Below are 14882 nucleotides of genomic sequence, written 5' to 3' on the forward strand. Positions count from 1 at the left end.
TTCTGCAGGGTATGGCTGCAATACACAGTTCAGCAGAGGCCACCGGGCTGAGGTGCTGCTGTGTCCCCGCAAAATCAACTCTGGTTACACTATCCAGACATGGTGACAAAGATACCATCTGTACTGTGTTTGGTTTAATTAACATAGCTTATCATGCTGATATACATGTGCTGTATGAAGCTCTGGATCTAACTTGAGGCTCAGCAGTTCAATTCTGCTGTTCTGCGTAGATGCAGTCTCATACTCATGCAGAGTATCATACTTAAAAGACTTGAGCTCATCAATGGAAAAGTCTATGAACTGTGTCATGTTCCTGTTGCAGAGTAAATAAGCTAGATTTCATAATGTTTATGTCTAAGAATGTTTTGGAGAAAATTCCATTCCTGTGATTTGTATTTTCTCCCTGATTTAAGGTGTGTCTCTCCAATTTGATTCTGAGCTTTCACTAGCTTTGGATTATTTTTTTTACCTTCTGATTGAGGATGAGACTAATGGAAGTATTTAGTCTTTTTCCCTTCCCCCCCCCAATTTTGACTATTCTTGCCACGTTTGATGGTGGTGTTTTGTCTAGAAGTAGTCCATGCCATTCCATAAACAGGTCTCTGCTGCTGTTGACTTAGAACAACAACATCTGAAATATGTATAGAAAGCCAGATGGATAACTTTGCCTTCTCTAGTACCAGGAGTAACTGCCCCACCACAGCTCTTTTCCCTCTCTCTGTGGTTAACATACTCCATACACAAAAAGCTTTGCATACAGAAAACATGCAGCAAATCCACTCTTTCCTGAAGGAACTTGGCTAACTGCAGTGGCACTTCACAGGTAAATTCTTTGCCATATCTGGCTTGCTCTCGTAACAACTCATGCAGCCTATTCCTAGCTGTTCTTTCATCTCGAGAGCAGCTGAGAGAAAAGGAACAAGCTGTGTGAATCTGTTAAATTGTATGAGGAGGACAGGCTGCTTCCAACCACTCCCCTTCTGAATAGCAGATGTCCACCACTCATGTTGGGGCAAGGTGTTGCGGTACTGCTGGAAGAGAGGAGCTGAGAGGGAGCAGTTCTCGCAGGAACAATTTATCTGTCCCAAACCTTGCAGGCACCACGTTGTTTCCTGACGAGGGCAGCTGGGGGCAGGCCATAAGACATGACAGATTGAATTGGCGTTACAGAAATAGCCAACAGATCATAAATTACGTGTCCCTGGCTTGCTAGTCAGGTATCTGCAGAACTGTATTGCTGTACAAGGTTTTCTTGACTTGAATGGATTCCTTCCATAGAAGCAAGAGAAGGGATCGTTTTTCAGGTGGTGCCTTTAGTCTGTTGACAAATCTCTTAGTTGTTTTTAGGTTTTGTACACCAGATTTTCTGTGGTCACATGTATCCTTGTAATGAATTTGCACTGACATTGATGCTCAATGGTAATAGATGTATTCTGTAAACTTTCCTCTCAGACACATTGCAGGACTGAATGCTAACAGGGCTAAAAATATCATTGAATGGCGAGAGAAGAATGGACCATTTATAAACCGAGAACAGCTCAAGGAAGTTAAAGGTCTGGGTCCCAAATCCTTCCAACAGTGCGCTGGATTTATCAGAATCAATCAAGAATATATAAAGACCTTCTGCAGGTAATACAGATGTTAGCTCTCTTGACTAAATAGTCCAAAATGGTTTGAGAAGATTTCTCCCTTTTTCTGTTTTACAGGCTTAGAGAGGTGAGGAATTGTAGGCCTTTGGGTTCTGAAACACGTCTTAACAAATAAGCTTCTTGAAGTCAGTGATTGAAGATCATAGAATCAACCAGGTTGGAAGAGGCCTCCAAGATCATCCAGTCCAACCTAGCACCCAGCCCTAGCCAGTCAACTGGACCATGGCACCAAGTGCCTCAGCCAGTCCTTTCTTGAACACCTCCAGGGACGGTGACTCCACCACCTCCCTGGGCAGCCCATTCCAATGCCAATCACTCTCTCTGCCAACAACTTCCTCCTAACACCCAGCCTAGACTTCCCCCAGCACAACTTGAGACTGTGTCCCCTTGTTCTGTTGCTGGTTGCCTGGGAGAAGAGATCAACCCCACCTGGCTACGACCTCCCTCCAGGTAGTTGTAGACAGCAGTGAGAACGATGAGACTACCTTTAGTCTCAAATGTGAAGTCCTTTCCCAACTTCAGTTTATCAGTGGTGGGTCATCCTTTTCCCTGCCATCCCATTCCCTGTTTCTGAATGAAAACTTTACCTTTTGTAACCAAACATTCATCGTGATCCTCTTGACCTGAAATCCTTTCTCTCCACAACTGAAAGTGCCCTTTCTGGGGCAGTGTCTCTTATCCTTCTTTTCCCATTTCATTTTCCAGCAAAAAGGATTAGAAAGGGCATAGTGGTACCACCATCCCCACCCTTTTGCCACTGACTCTTCTCAAAAAATATTTTCCTGGGAAGCCCATGCTACTTTTCAGCCAACCCAATGCTTAGAAGCAATACTGTGTTCCCAGTTGCTGCTGGCCAAACAGCACATGTCTAACTTCCAGGCAGGAGGTAGGCACATTAGGACTGGCTTACTGCCCGGATGGAAGGTATACAGATTGGTTGCCCATCTGGCAGGGAGACACATGCTACAGGCCAAATGGTGCACACTGTAAGCACCAGAAGACCGAAAGAATTGCTTTTAAGGCTGTAGATGATTGATAGGTCTTATGCTGTACAGACCTTTTCTAGTGAATGCTGCAGTAAAATAAAAGAAGGAAAAAGGCTGATGCCTTTTTTTTTCTCCTGCCCCTTTTCCCCCCTCCCCCTCCTTTTTCAAAAAGTTCACTGGTGAAATGTTTAAGAACATTGTTTTGGGTAATTTTTTTTCCTTGCTGGAGCATGCTTGTGATGTTAGTCAGATTCCATAAAACTTGAGAACCCTGTATAACCTGAGAAATCTGCTATAACTTTGGAGTTTTGAGGCCAAAGTAAAGTTCTAACACCATCGCCTCCACCCCGTTTCTTGTGGGCCCAAGTGGCAAACCCAAACATCCTTTAAATTAACTCTGAGAAGGCTTCATTTGTGTCATCTTCCATCATGTTGATGTTTATAGAGCGCTGTGTGGATTAGTTTTTGTGCTTTGTACTTGAAAGTTAACAAAGAGTGGATGTTTTCTAAATTGCTGTGGAAAGAAGAAGTTCTGTCTGCATTTCTGCCTCTGCATATATCTACCTCCATAGGCAAAGGGCAAGCGCTAGTTCCAAGTGCTTCAGTGTGTCCACTTTTGTCCTGAAAAAGCAGGAAGTACTTGTGGTTTAGGAGACAAAAACAAACCAAAGAGAGGCAAGAAAGAAGCCTTTGCCAGTAGAACACATTTTTTTCCTTAAGGAAAGCTATAAATGATTGAAAAAATGTACCAGTCTTAAGTGTGCTGTACACACAAAGATGGATCTCACCTGCTTGGAAAAAAGGTTTTTTAGAAAGCCTAAATGCTGACTAGGAGTCAAAATGGTCTTGAAACCCTGAAATAGTGATAGATTTGACCTTTAGCTTTTTATTCCTGTTCTAAGCAAATCTTGATTTGAGTTCTTCTGATTTGAAATGGATCATTGTTTGGTTTGGCCAATGTTTGGGGAGAATTCCTAAGAAATTCAAGCACAGGAAGTCAATAAATGTGGTTTAATGAGCTCTGATGTTCAGCACTTGCATACTTACCTTGTTCTGTGTGTGTGCTTGCAGTGCCATTTACTTCCTGTTGAGGTGCTGGAACATGTCCAGAGAAGGGAGACAAAGCTGGTGAGGGGCCTGGAACACAAACCCTATGAGGAGAGGCTGAGGGAGCAGGGGGTGTGCAGCCTGGAGAAGAGGAGGCTCAGGGGGAACCTCATTGCTGTCTACAACTATCTGAAGGGAGGCTGTAGCTAGGTGGGGGTTGGCCTCTTCTCCCAGGCAACCAGCAACAGAACAAGGGGACACAGTCTCAAGTTGTGCTGGGGGAAGTCTAGGCTGGATGTTAGGAGGAAGTTGTTGGCAGAGAGAGTGATTGGCATTGGAATGGGCTGCCCAGGGAGGTGGTGGAGTCACTGTCCCTGGAGGTGTTCAAGAAAAGCCTGGCTGAGGCACTTAGTGCCATGGTCTGATTGACTGGCTAGGGCTGGGTGCTAGGTTGGATCTTGGAGGTCTCTTCCAACCTGGTTGATTCTATGATTCCTTAAAGATGGTACAAACTGGAGATTTTGTTAATGGATTATTCAAATGTAGAGTTATGCAGATTGTTAATCAACAGGTAAGTATGAAAACATTCTCAAAAGATCTTTATCAGGTAGGTTAATGCAGTTGTCCCCATTTTATAGACAGAAGATCCTATCCAAATGGCAAATTATACAATAGATTGCAGTGGGTTTTCTTTATAATCTTGTCACCATGAACACATGTCAAAATTGAGGTTAAGCTTTCTAATACCCATCTTGTCACACAAGCTTCCCCTGGAGGTTTAGAAAGCCTTGACATCTTTTGAGGAAGGAAGAAGATGATTAAATAATGCAACAAATTATAAGAGCTAGTTGTAGTTTCAGCCACGTGTAGGAGAGGGACAGGGATCTGCTGGAGAAAATCCAGTAGAGGGCTAAAAGGATGATTAGGATACTGGAGGCTGAGGGACCTGGGATAGTCTGGATAAAAGAAGACTGAGAGGGGATTTAATCAATGTTTGGAAATATCTGAGGGCTGGGGTCAGAAGTGGGGGGACAGGCTCTGCTTACTTGCTCCCTGGGATAGGACAAGGAGCAATGGATGTAAGATGCAGCACAGGAGGTTCCACCTCAACACAAGGGGGAACTTCTTTGCTGTAAGGGTCACAGAGCACTGGCACAGACTCCCCAGAGAGGTTGTGTAGTCTCCTTCTCTGGAGACTTTCAAGGCCTGTCTGGATGCATTCCTCTGTGAGCTGGGCTAGATTGTATAGTCCTGCTGTGGACTTGCTGATCTCTTTGGGTCCCTTCCAACCCCTAACATCCTGTGATCTTTTGTGATTTAGCACAGAATCCTTTCCCAGTGTTTGTTTCTATTGCCAATTAATTTATGCCTACACTGATATATTTTTATGCTACAATTGTACTGTTAAAATTCCCCCACGATGACCTCTTAGGGATTTTGTAGATAAAAAAACCCCAAAAGAACGTTATGTAGAAATCTGAATGCATTTCTCACATGTGGGCACTGCACTAGGAGTTTGTTCATTGAGAATGACATGTTTGTTTCTGATTTCTAGCAGTAGTAAGAAAGCTGAACTTGGAAGTCATGCACTTTTAACTAAAGCAAGTGCACAGGGTAAAAAGAAGAGCAAACCAACACCATGTGCCTCACGACAGCCCAATCCTTTGGACCAAACTTGCATTCATCCAGAGTCTTACAACATTGCAATGAGGTAAGATGTGGGAAAGCTTTTGGACTATTGACACTGTCAATTTTAACAATGGAAGTGCTGATTTTTCTGAAAACAGCTTGCTCAGCGTTTTCAGATGGGAACATGTATATTAGCTTGGTGCTTTCTCCCCTTTCTTTGAGAAAAATGGTCTTTACAAGAAAAGCATTTCAGTTGGTGTGTTTTGCTTCTTATGTGGATGCAAGTTTTTAGTTTTATTCCTTGGACTTCTATTTTCCACATTGTTCTTCAAGGAGGAAATCAGTGAATTCTCAAAGCTTCACCAGGCTTCTCTCCCATAAGTCTGTCTTCTTCACCTGCCACCTCGTTGAGGCATTTTTTCACTTTTATCAATTTCCTTCTGCTTGCCAGCTCTCTTAGGCTACACATCACTTTCAGTTTGGACTTGTAGTTCGCAAACTGTGGAGACAAATCACAGTATCACAGTATCATCAGGGTTGGAAGAGACCTCACAGATCATCAAGTCCAACCCTTTACCACAGAGCTCAAGGCTAGACCATGGCACCAAGTGCCACGTCCAATCCTGCCTTGAACTGCCCCAGGGATGGTGACTCCACCACCTCCCCGGGCAGCCCATTCCAGTGTCCAATGACTCTCTCAGTGAAGAACTTTCTCCTCACCTCCAGCCTAAATCTCCCCTGGCGCAGCCTGAGGCTGTGTCCTCTTGTTCTGGTGCTGGCCACCTGAGAGAAGAGAGCAACCTCCTCCTGGCCACAACCACCCCTCAGGTAGTTGTAGACAGCAATAAGGCCACCCCTGAGCCTCCTCTTCTCCAGGCTAAACAATCCCAGCTCCCTCAGCCTCTCCTCATAGGGCTTGTGCTCAAGGCCTCTCACCAGCCTCGTGGCCCTTCTCTGGACACAAATAATTTGTTTTAAAGTGTCTAAAGCCTCATATTTTTTTCTACCTTGCCCCTATATATTTCGAAAAAGACCATAACCAAAACAACATTTTATTTGTTCTTTAAAATTACCTAATTTTAATGCCATGCAAATGTTTAGTCAGCAGTAGCTTAATACCTCTGCATCATTAAAAACTGCTTTTACCGTTCTTATCATAGAATCATCCAGGTTGGAAGTGACCTCCAAGATCATCCAGTCCAACCTAGCACCCAGCCCTAGCCTCTCAACCAGACCATGACACTAAGTGCCTCATCCAGTCCTTTCTTGAACACTTCCAGGGACGGTAACTCCACCACCTCCCTGGGCAGCCCATTCCAATGCCAATCACTCTCTCTGGCAACTACTTCCTCCTAACATCCAGCCTAGACTTCCCCTGGCACAACTCGAGTCCCCCTGTTCTATTCTTGCTTATATTCAGCATGTGTCAATCAAACTTTGTGCTTAGTGAACTTTGGTCGTGAGAATTTGTGTGTTTGAGTGTGCACACAAATGCACAGACATATGTCAAGATATGTCTTTGTAAGCCTTTAAAATTAAAACCTGATATTGCAAGATCTAATTAAGATACAGATATACACACACATCTATGTAAATAGAGTTCCAAATTGCATGAACACTTCACTGGTTTTGCTCAGTGACCTTAGGCTAAAAGAAGAGAAAGGTTTTTGTATAGGTCAGAAAAAAGTCACTAGGATTCTGTGTGTGCAACCTACTGCAGCTGGTGAATGCTGGTATGAGTTGTGATCTTTTCTGTCGCAGCACTGGTTGAAATTGAACACTGCTTGTCCTCTTGAAAAAACATTAGCTTCTACCATAAACCAGCACATATTTATTTTTTTAAGTCATTTGTGGTGAAGGAATTTTTTTTTCTTAAAATATAGTGGACCTAATTCCAGCAGTAGCTAGATGCTTTAGGATTCTTATCTGTGTCGAGATTATTGTTCCAGGAGAACAGAGTTGCACATCCAAAACCATCTTTTAGCCTCAGATATGATGATTTTTTTCTGAATTCATAAAGATTAATTTTCTTATCTAAAAAAAGTCTTAATAGGACTTTGCATTTTTACAGCACTGAGGTCAGGCTGACAGGTCTGTGATTTCCTAAGTCCTCCTTCTGACCTTTCTTGTGGATGGGCACAACACTGGCAGCTTCCAGTCTTCAGGAACCACTCCAGTGAGCCAAGACTGCTGATAAATGATGGAGAGCAGCTTGGCCAGCTCATCTGCCAGCTCTTTCAGCATCCTAGGATGGATCTCATCTTGTCCCATGGAATTGAGAAGATCCAAGAGGCTCAACAGGTTTCTAAATGCATCCTCCTGCATTACAGGGGAGGCTGTTCTGCTCCCTGACCCCATCTATGAGCTCAGGAGGCAGCTGTCCTGAGGACAACCTGTCTTACTATTGAAAATTGAGGCAAAGAAGGTGTTAAGTACCTCTGCCTTTTCCTTATCTTTAGTTACTGTATTCTCCTCCTTGTCCAATGAAGAGTGGAGATTTTCCTTGCCCCTCTTTTTGACATTAATGTATTCGTAGAAACACTTCTTGTTATCATTCCCAGCAGTGTCCAGTCTCAGTTCTAACTGGGCTTTGGCCTCCCTAATTTTCGTCCTACATGACCTAGCAGCATCATTTTTCTCCTGAGTTCCCTCTCCCTCTTTCCAAAGGTGATACACCCTCTTTTTTCCTTTTTTTTCCCCCTGTGCTTTCAGCACATCAGCACAGCCTGTTCCTGCACCTTCAAGATTTCTTTCTTGAAGTAGGTCCAACCTTCCTGGACCCCTTTGTTTTTAAGGGCTGTTTGCCAAGATACTCAATTAGTCCCTTGAACAAGCCAAAGTCTGCCCTCCAGAAGTCCAGTGTGGATGTTCTATTGATACCCCTTCTTGTTCCACTGCATATTGAAAACTTTATCATTTCATGGTTGCTGCACCGCAGACAGCCTCCAACCACCCCATTTCCCGCCAGCTCCTCTCTATTTGTAAGCAGCAGCTCGAGCAGAGCCTCACCCTTGGTCAGCTGGCACGCCAACTCTGTCAAGGAGCTATCTGTCATACTCTCTAAGAACCTTCTAGACTGCCTCAATCTGATCATCATTAATCTCAAGTTCTATGGCATCAAGATCGTCCCTTTCTTGCAATCAAAAGAGTTTCTTCAAGCTCATTAAATATGAAGATGATAACTTTATGGTATAGATTGTATGAACACACACTGCTTTGGTATTGGAAGGCAGTGTGGGGAAGGGAGAAATCTATAAAACTTTTTCATTCCAAATAACTTGTTTGAAGGAAAGAAAATACAACTCTGCAGCAAATATACAAAAGCCAAGGAGCATAGTGTTAGAAATTGACACTGATGACACAAGGGCTAAATATAAGCAAGACATCCTCCCCTCAAGCAGCTGATAATTTAGCAATGGTTATATATTTTAAATGAGTTTTCAAAACTAACATATGTGCTGTTCAGCTTCTTGGGACTTACACAAACAGCTTTGCAAACAAATATGCTGCCTAAGTATGAACGAAGGAACACTTCTGCTCAGAATCTATACTGCGTGGGGGATTCAGTCCGAAGCTTATCAGGACTATTGACAAGTTTTGCTGACTTTGCTAGGCAGTGAACAGGCCTGGGCTTTGTAATTCCCTTTTGCTGAGCCTGTGTTCTTGAGAAAGCTTCTGAGAACCTGAAGATCAAATTGTCTTCAATAACATAATTATCTTAAACTAGGTTTAAAGACTAATTGTTAATCATGTAATTCATAGAATCAACTAGATTGGAAGAGACCTCCAAGATCATCCAGTCCAACCAGCCCTGTCCATGAACTAGACCATGGCACTAAGTGCCTCATCCAGTCTTTTTTTGAACACCTCCAGAGATGGTGACTCCACCACCTCCCTGGGCAGCCCATTCCAATGCCAATCACTCTCTCTGCCAGCAACTTCCTCCTAACATCCAGCCTATATTTCCCTCGGCACAACTTGAGACTGTGTCCCCTTGTTCTGTTGCTGGTTGCCTGGGAGAAGAGACCAACCCCCACCTGGCTATGATCTCCCTTCAGGTAGTTGTAGACAGCAATGAGGTCCCCCCTGAGCCTCCTTTTCTGCAGGCTAAACACCCCCAGCTCCCTCAGGCTCTCATAAGGTGTTCCAGGCCCCTCACCAGCTTCATTGCCCTTCACTGGACACGTTCCAGTACCTCAACATCTCTCTAGAATTGAGGAGCCTAGGAGAAGCCTAGAACTGAAGACAGTACTCAAGGTGTGGCCTTCACCTGCCTTTTTTCTTACCGCAGAAAGTAGTTTTGAAAACTTCATTAGATTAAAAATGTTAATGGAAATCACATTTCTTTATAAATAAAATAAGCTGATTTTTATCCACTGCTTTTATGACATATAAAATTATCAGTTTTTAAAACAATGTTTTTGAGGGATAGAAGTTCACCAGAATTTGAAACCACTAATTTTCTTGTTCTAAACTATTTTGTAGCTTGAAAGGCCAATCCATTAAAATAAAAAAAAAAGGGCAAGTTAAAAGAATTGCTCCCAAGTGGTGACTTTGGTTGCCAAGCTTTAGGCTGGAGCCAATTTTTATGGCTTAATTAGAAACCCCTGAAAAAATAGGGGGGTTATAATGGAAACGCTGATGTAATCTTTACTAAGTGGCACAAATGGTGATAGCATGATTGATTTAATGACATTTAAACATCTTAACTTAAAATCTCTGCAATTTCTGTAAAATAATTGGAAAACATCCTACTGGTGACTTAATGTACTCTGCAGATGACTAAAACATTTTTGTTCATGGTTTCCACATTGTCAAAGCTTGGCTGTCTCATCCGCAGCAGTCGAGCTTACAAACACTCCTAAATGTTATGAATCAGAGCTTCCTAAAGGTTAGATAAATAAAACTTCATGGGCAGCCTATTTTCTTGCAGAACAGAGCTATGGTTTAAGTTTCTGAAAAGTCTCCATGTGAAAGCTACTATATAGTGGAGAATCTTCTACATACAGTTGGTACAACATGTAGAGCACATCCACTTTCTTGGTACAGGTTGTGAAAGTGCTGTTAGGAAAACCAAGGAGGTTTAGGAAGTCCCAAGAACTGGGGAAACAGATTGTGCTTAGAAACCAGAAGTAGCTGGAAAGAAAGTGCACTGCTTTTTCTCTGTTGAATCAATCTGCTAGGTGCAGTTGTTTCTCTGTGACTGAATCTCAACATAAATTGTTTTTTATTTAAATCTCATTAGAAAGCCTTTTGCCAAAGGGTTGCCACTTGGAATGTGTATTTGCTGCTCACAGGTTGCAGTATCTGGCTGACGAGTTGTATTTCAGGCTGGCTTAAATATTTTGCTAGTATTTATAAAAGAACTCAAGATGTGATTTAGTATAATGCAGGTGAGGATCTTCTTTGGCTAATCATCCAGGTTTACAACCTTGCCTGGCAGAGGACAGTGCTGCAGTTGGTTATACCTTTAGAGAAGTTTTCATTGCACTTAGAGTGACTTACACTGAAGATTCATGTCTCAGCCTTTGCTGAGTATTGGTAATGCTGTTTGGTATCCTCAGAAGGACCTCAGCAAAGCATTCATTCACACTGTCATTCTTCACCAAAGTAACATTTGGATTTGATGCTTCTTTCAGCAAATAACTTGTTGGTAATATTTTATATTCCAGTGTAGATACATTGACCACTATTCAGATATTTCTGATGGTTCTGCTACTCTTTACGTGGGTGGATGTAGCAGCTGACCTGTAGTATCTCAGGTGCCACAGAAAAGCTACATGTGATAGCTTTGGAAGCGAGTCCTGACATCAGAAAATGCAGAAGGAACACTCTTGGTTAGGGAAAGGCATTTGGAACAGAAAAGGTCTTGCTCTTCTGCCTTTTATGCAACTGGATGTGTGTCCTTTAACTGTGTTTCCAGCTCTCTGCCAGACTGATTTGCTCCTGTCTAGGTTCCCTGTGTAACTGAGGCAATGCTTAAAAGGAGTAGAAATTGGAGTTCCAATAGTTACTTGGTATGGTGTTACTTGGTATGGTGAGAGATGTGAAGGTGCTGGAACAGGTCCAGAGGAAGGCAACGAAGCCAGGAAAGGGCCTAGAGAATAAATCTTATGAGGAGCAACTGAGGGAGCTGGGGATGGTTAGTTTGAAAAAGAGGAGTCTGAGGGGAGACCTCATTGCTGTCTACAACTACCTGAAGGGACATTGTGGAGAGGCTGCTGCTGGTCTCTTCTCACAGGTAGTTGGAGACAGACAAAGGGGAATGGCCTCAAGCTGAGACTGGGGAGGTTGAGATTGGATATTGGGAAAAAGATTTTCACAGAGAGAGTGATCAGGGACTGGAATGAGCTGCCCAGGGAGGTGGTGGAGTCACCCACCCTGGATGTGTTTAAGGGTTGTTTGGATGTTGTGCTTAGGGTAATAGTTTAAGGCAAATCTTGTAGAGTAGGGTTCTAGGTTGGACTTGGTGATCCTGAGGGGCTTTTACAACCTGGATGTTTCTGTGATTCTGTGTTTGAGTAATGAAAGTATATGGTTGTGTTCTGTTTAATAATGCAGTTGAGGTGAACAGCTTGCCAAGGGCAGCAGTTTACTGTGATAGGATGTCTTTCCTTAAATTCACTACAAAGTCAGAAGAAACATTGTTTGTCCACTTTAGTAGGACCATGCTTGCACATACTTGCACATGTGTGAGGGCATCCAGTCTACTTACTGTACAACATAATACTTTTTATTGGAGTCTTAAATTTCCCTTTTAAAAGCTCTTTTAAAAAAATTAAGCTCAGTAAGTTAATGAAACATTATGACTCTTTCCAGCAGGAAATGTCTAATTCTAATTAAAGAGAAGGTTTGCAGAATTAGAACCATTAAGCTGAATAAATGCTGATTTATATTCATAGAATCATAGAATCAGTCGGGGTTGGAAGGGACCACAAGGGTCATCTAGTTCCAGCCCTCCTGCCATGGGCAGGGACACCTCACACTAGATCAGGCTGTCTAGAACCTCACTCAGCCTGGCCTTAAACACCTCCAGGGATGGGGCTTCCACCATCTTCCTGGGCAACTCATTCCATGGTCTCACCAAATCATGCTGAAGAACTTCTTCTTCACTGAATCTACCCATTTCTATCTTTCTTCCATTCCCCCTAGACCTATCACTACCTGACATCCTAAAAAGTCCCTCCCCAGCTTTCTTGTAGACCACTTTCAGATACTGAAGGGCCACAGTAAGGTCATGTCAGAACCTTCTTCAGACTGAACAGCTTCAACTCTTTCCTCATAGCAGAGCAACTCCAGCCCTCTGATCATCCTCGTGGCCCTTCTCTGGACACCTTCCAGCACATCCATATCCCTCTTGTAATAGTGGCTCCAGAACTGGATGCAGTACTCCAGGTGGGGTCTCACCAGTGCGGAATAGAAGGGGAGGATCACTTCCCCTCACCCTGCTGGCCACAATTCTCTTGCTGCAGCCCAGGATCTGTTTGGCTTTTGAAGGCCAGTACATTCACAGGTCTGGATGTTAACTTAGTAGCTGCATTTTTAGAGGACATATTTTTGAAAGCTACTTGGTCAGTGAATAGAAAAGCAGAAAAGGCTTTCACTGGCCAATGCCATTCAGTGAAGGCATGTTAGGAATTTCTCTGTCATGTAAAATATAAAGTTAATGAGAATGACTAGAAGGACTTGGAAATAACAAATAATTATCCTCCCATTGGGCTTTAAATGCTACACCCATAAATCAGGTGGCATTTTTATGTTCACTGAAATATTTCAGACTTGTGTAACTTCCTTAAAAAAAAAAAAGAAGGAAATAAAATGAACTTTTTAATGGAATGGTCTCCTTTAACTGTAGTGCCAGTGCTTTACTTTTATTAATGGATAACTGTGATGGTTTGGGTGTTCCCTGCCCCCACACACTTTGGAAATCACCCAGGCTAGACTCAGCCAGCTCTGGGAATTGAATGAAGCTTATATTTACAGCTTAGCTTAGTATACAAGCAGATAATTACAGTATATACAGTTATCGACAGCAATAGACAAGGTAAAAGGTGATACAGAAACACAACAGCCCTCCCAGAAACCTGAGTCCCCAGGAGGGGCTCCCAGCTGCCCCTTCACCTTCCCCCTACCCCTCTCAACTTTACCTCAGTCCCAAGGAAGAATGGAAGCTCGGCCAGGGGGTTAGGAAGCAAAGTGGATTAGAAAAGATACAGAGGCTGAGGTTAGAGATGCAGCTCGGCCAGTTCCCCAGCAGAAGTGGTTATCTATGTTTTTATTTCTTGTTCCTATACATCTCAGTAAGCCTATGAGTGAAGTAGACATCACCATTGTTTTCTTTTCCCAGCCTGTAATCTAGTTCTTCTCACCAGGACATTCTAGCTAGGCACAAACTAGCACAACAATAACTAACCATATTCCAGTATTTTCTGTCAGATTACACTTCAGCTGTTTGTTCTGTATCAGTACTCACGAAAACAGCGGCTAACAACATGTGTAATAGTATGGTAGCAAAGTGGTCTATGCTGCAGCATAACTGTGTCTCCTTTTCTCATTTAGAAACTCGTTGTTTCTTACATTTATATGTTCAAAATCTCAGAAACAGAGCACTTTCTCATCTTTTGCATGCAGTCTATAATATTAAGAACTTATGCATTTGAGTAAGAACTTCCTTGTTCAATATCCTTATCTAGCTAAACCAATTTTAAATACATTCAAAGCTTTAACTTCCTGCGTCCAGCAACTAATTGCAGAGACTAATGTACAGATATTGTTTGATATATAATCTGCTCCAGTAGTCAAATTTGAGGCCCTGTGTCACTAGTGAGACAAGCACAGTCAACATCTGCAGAATGCAAATGATGCTTTTGCATTTCAAAACATCACTAAAACATAAACATCTGCCTACCTTGAGTTTGCTGCTGTCAGGAGTGTACGCTGTACCTAGCAGAGCTCAGGCTAATGCAAAGTTGTTTTGTTTGCAGTGTGATTAGGTTGCATTAACATTAATTCCTGTGTGCACTGTGACAAGATGTAATGGCATATCGTGTTGCTTTAATGTAATGAAGCCAGTGCTCCCAGCTCTTAAATTGTGTTGCTGGAAATGATTACATAAAACAGAAATGACTGTGACTAAAACCCTTGCAGAGCTTTAGAACTCCTGCATATTATATGAAGCTTTTTGGGGCACTTAAAGTAACTTCTTAAGAAGTTACTGAGCTCTTCTCTTGGTAGTGTTTTTTTATTCTTTTTTGACTGCTTTTTACATTCCAATGAAATTTGCATTGTCTTTTAAGCATTTCAAGGACTGAGCTATAATTTTGTGCAGATGTGTATGTTAAGTGAACATGATGTGCTTATTTGTTACATTTATGCTACTTTTCTTTCTTTCTTTATCTGGGTAAGATGGATGAAATTATGTATTAAATAAAAAAAATCACTGATTTAGCCATGACCATTCTCTACCAGGTCCTGTAAGACCACAGGATTGCTTTTAAAACTAACATGACCATTCTCTACCAGGTCCTGTAAGACCACAGGATTGCTTTTAAAACTAACATGACCATTCTCT

At 42.4% G+C, this 14882-nt stretch overlaps 1 protein-coding gene across 1 annotated transcript in view; it reads left to right on the plus strand.

The window, feature by feature from the left end:
- Positions 1-14882, plus strand: part of SRBD1 (S1 RNA binding domain 1) — a 142334-nt gene that overhangs the window by 117004 nt on the left and 10448 nt on the right. Inside the window, exons 19-20 of the mRNA XM_064158381.1 lie at positions 1453-1629; positions 5241-5393. Of these exons, the coding sequence (XP_064014451.1) occupies positions 1453-1629; positions 5241-5393 (330 nt within the window). The remainder of the gene's footprint in view (positions 1-1452; positions 1630-5240; positions 5394-14882) is intronic.

Source organism: Pogoniulus pusillus, chromosome 18 (assembly GCF_015220805.1).
Source record: "Pogoniulus pusillus isolate bPogPus1 chromosome 18, bPogPus1.pri, whole genome shotgun sequence".
Classification (NCBI taxonomy): Eukaryota; Metazoa; Chordata; class Aves; order Piciformes; family Lybiidae; genus Pogoniulus; species Pogoniulus pusillus.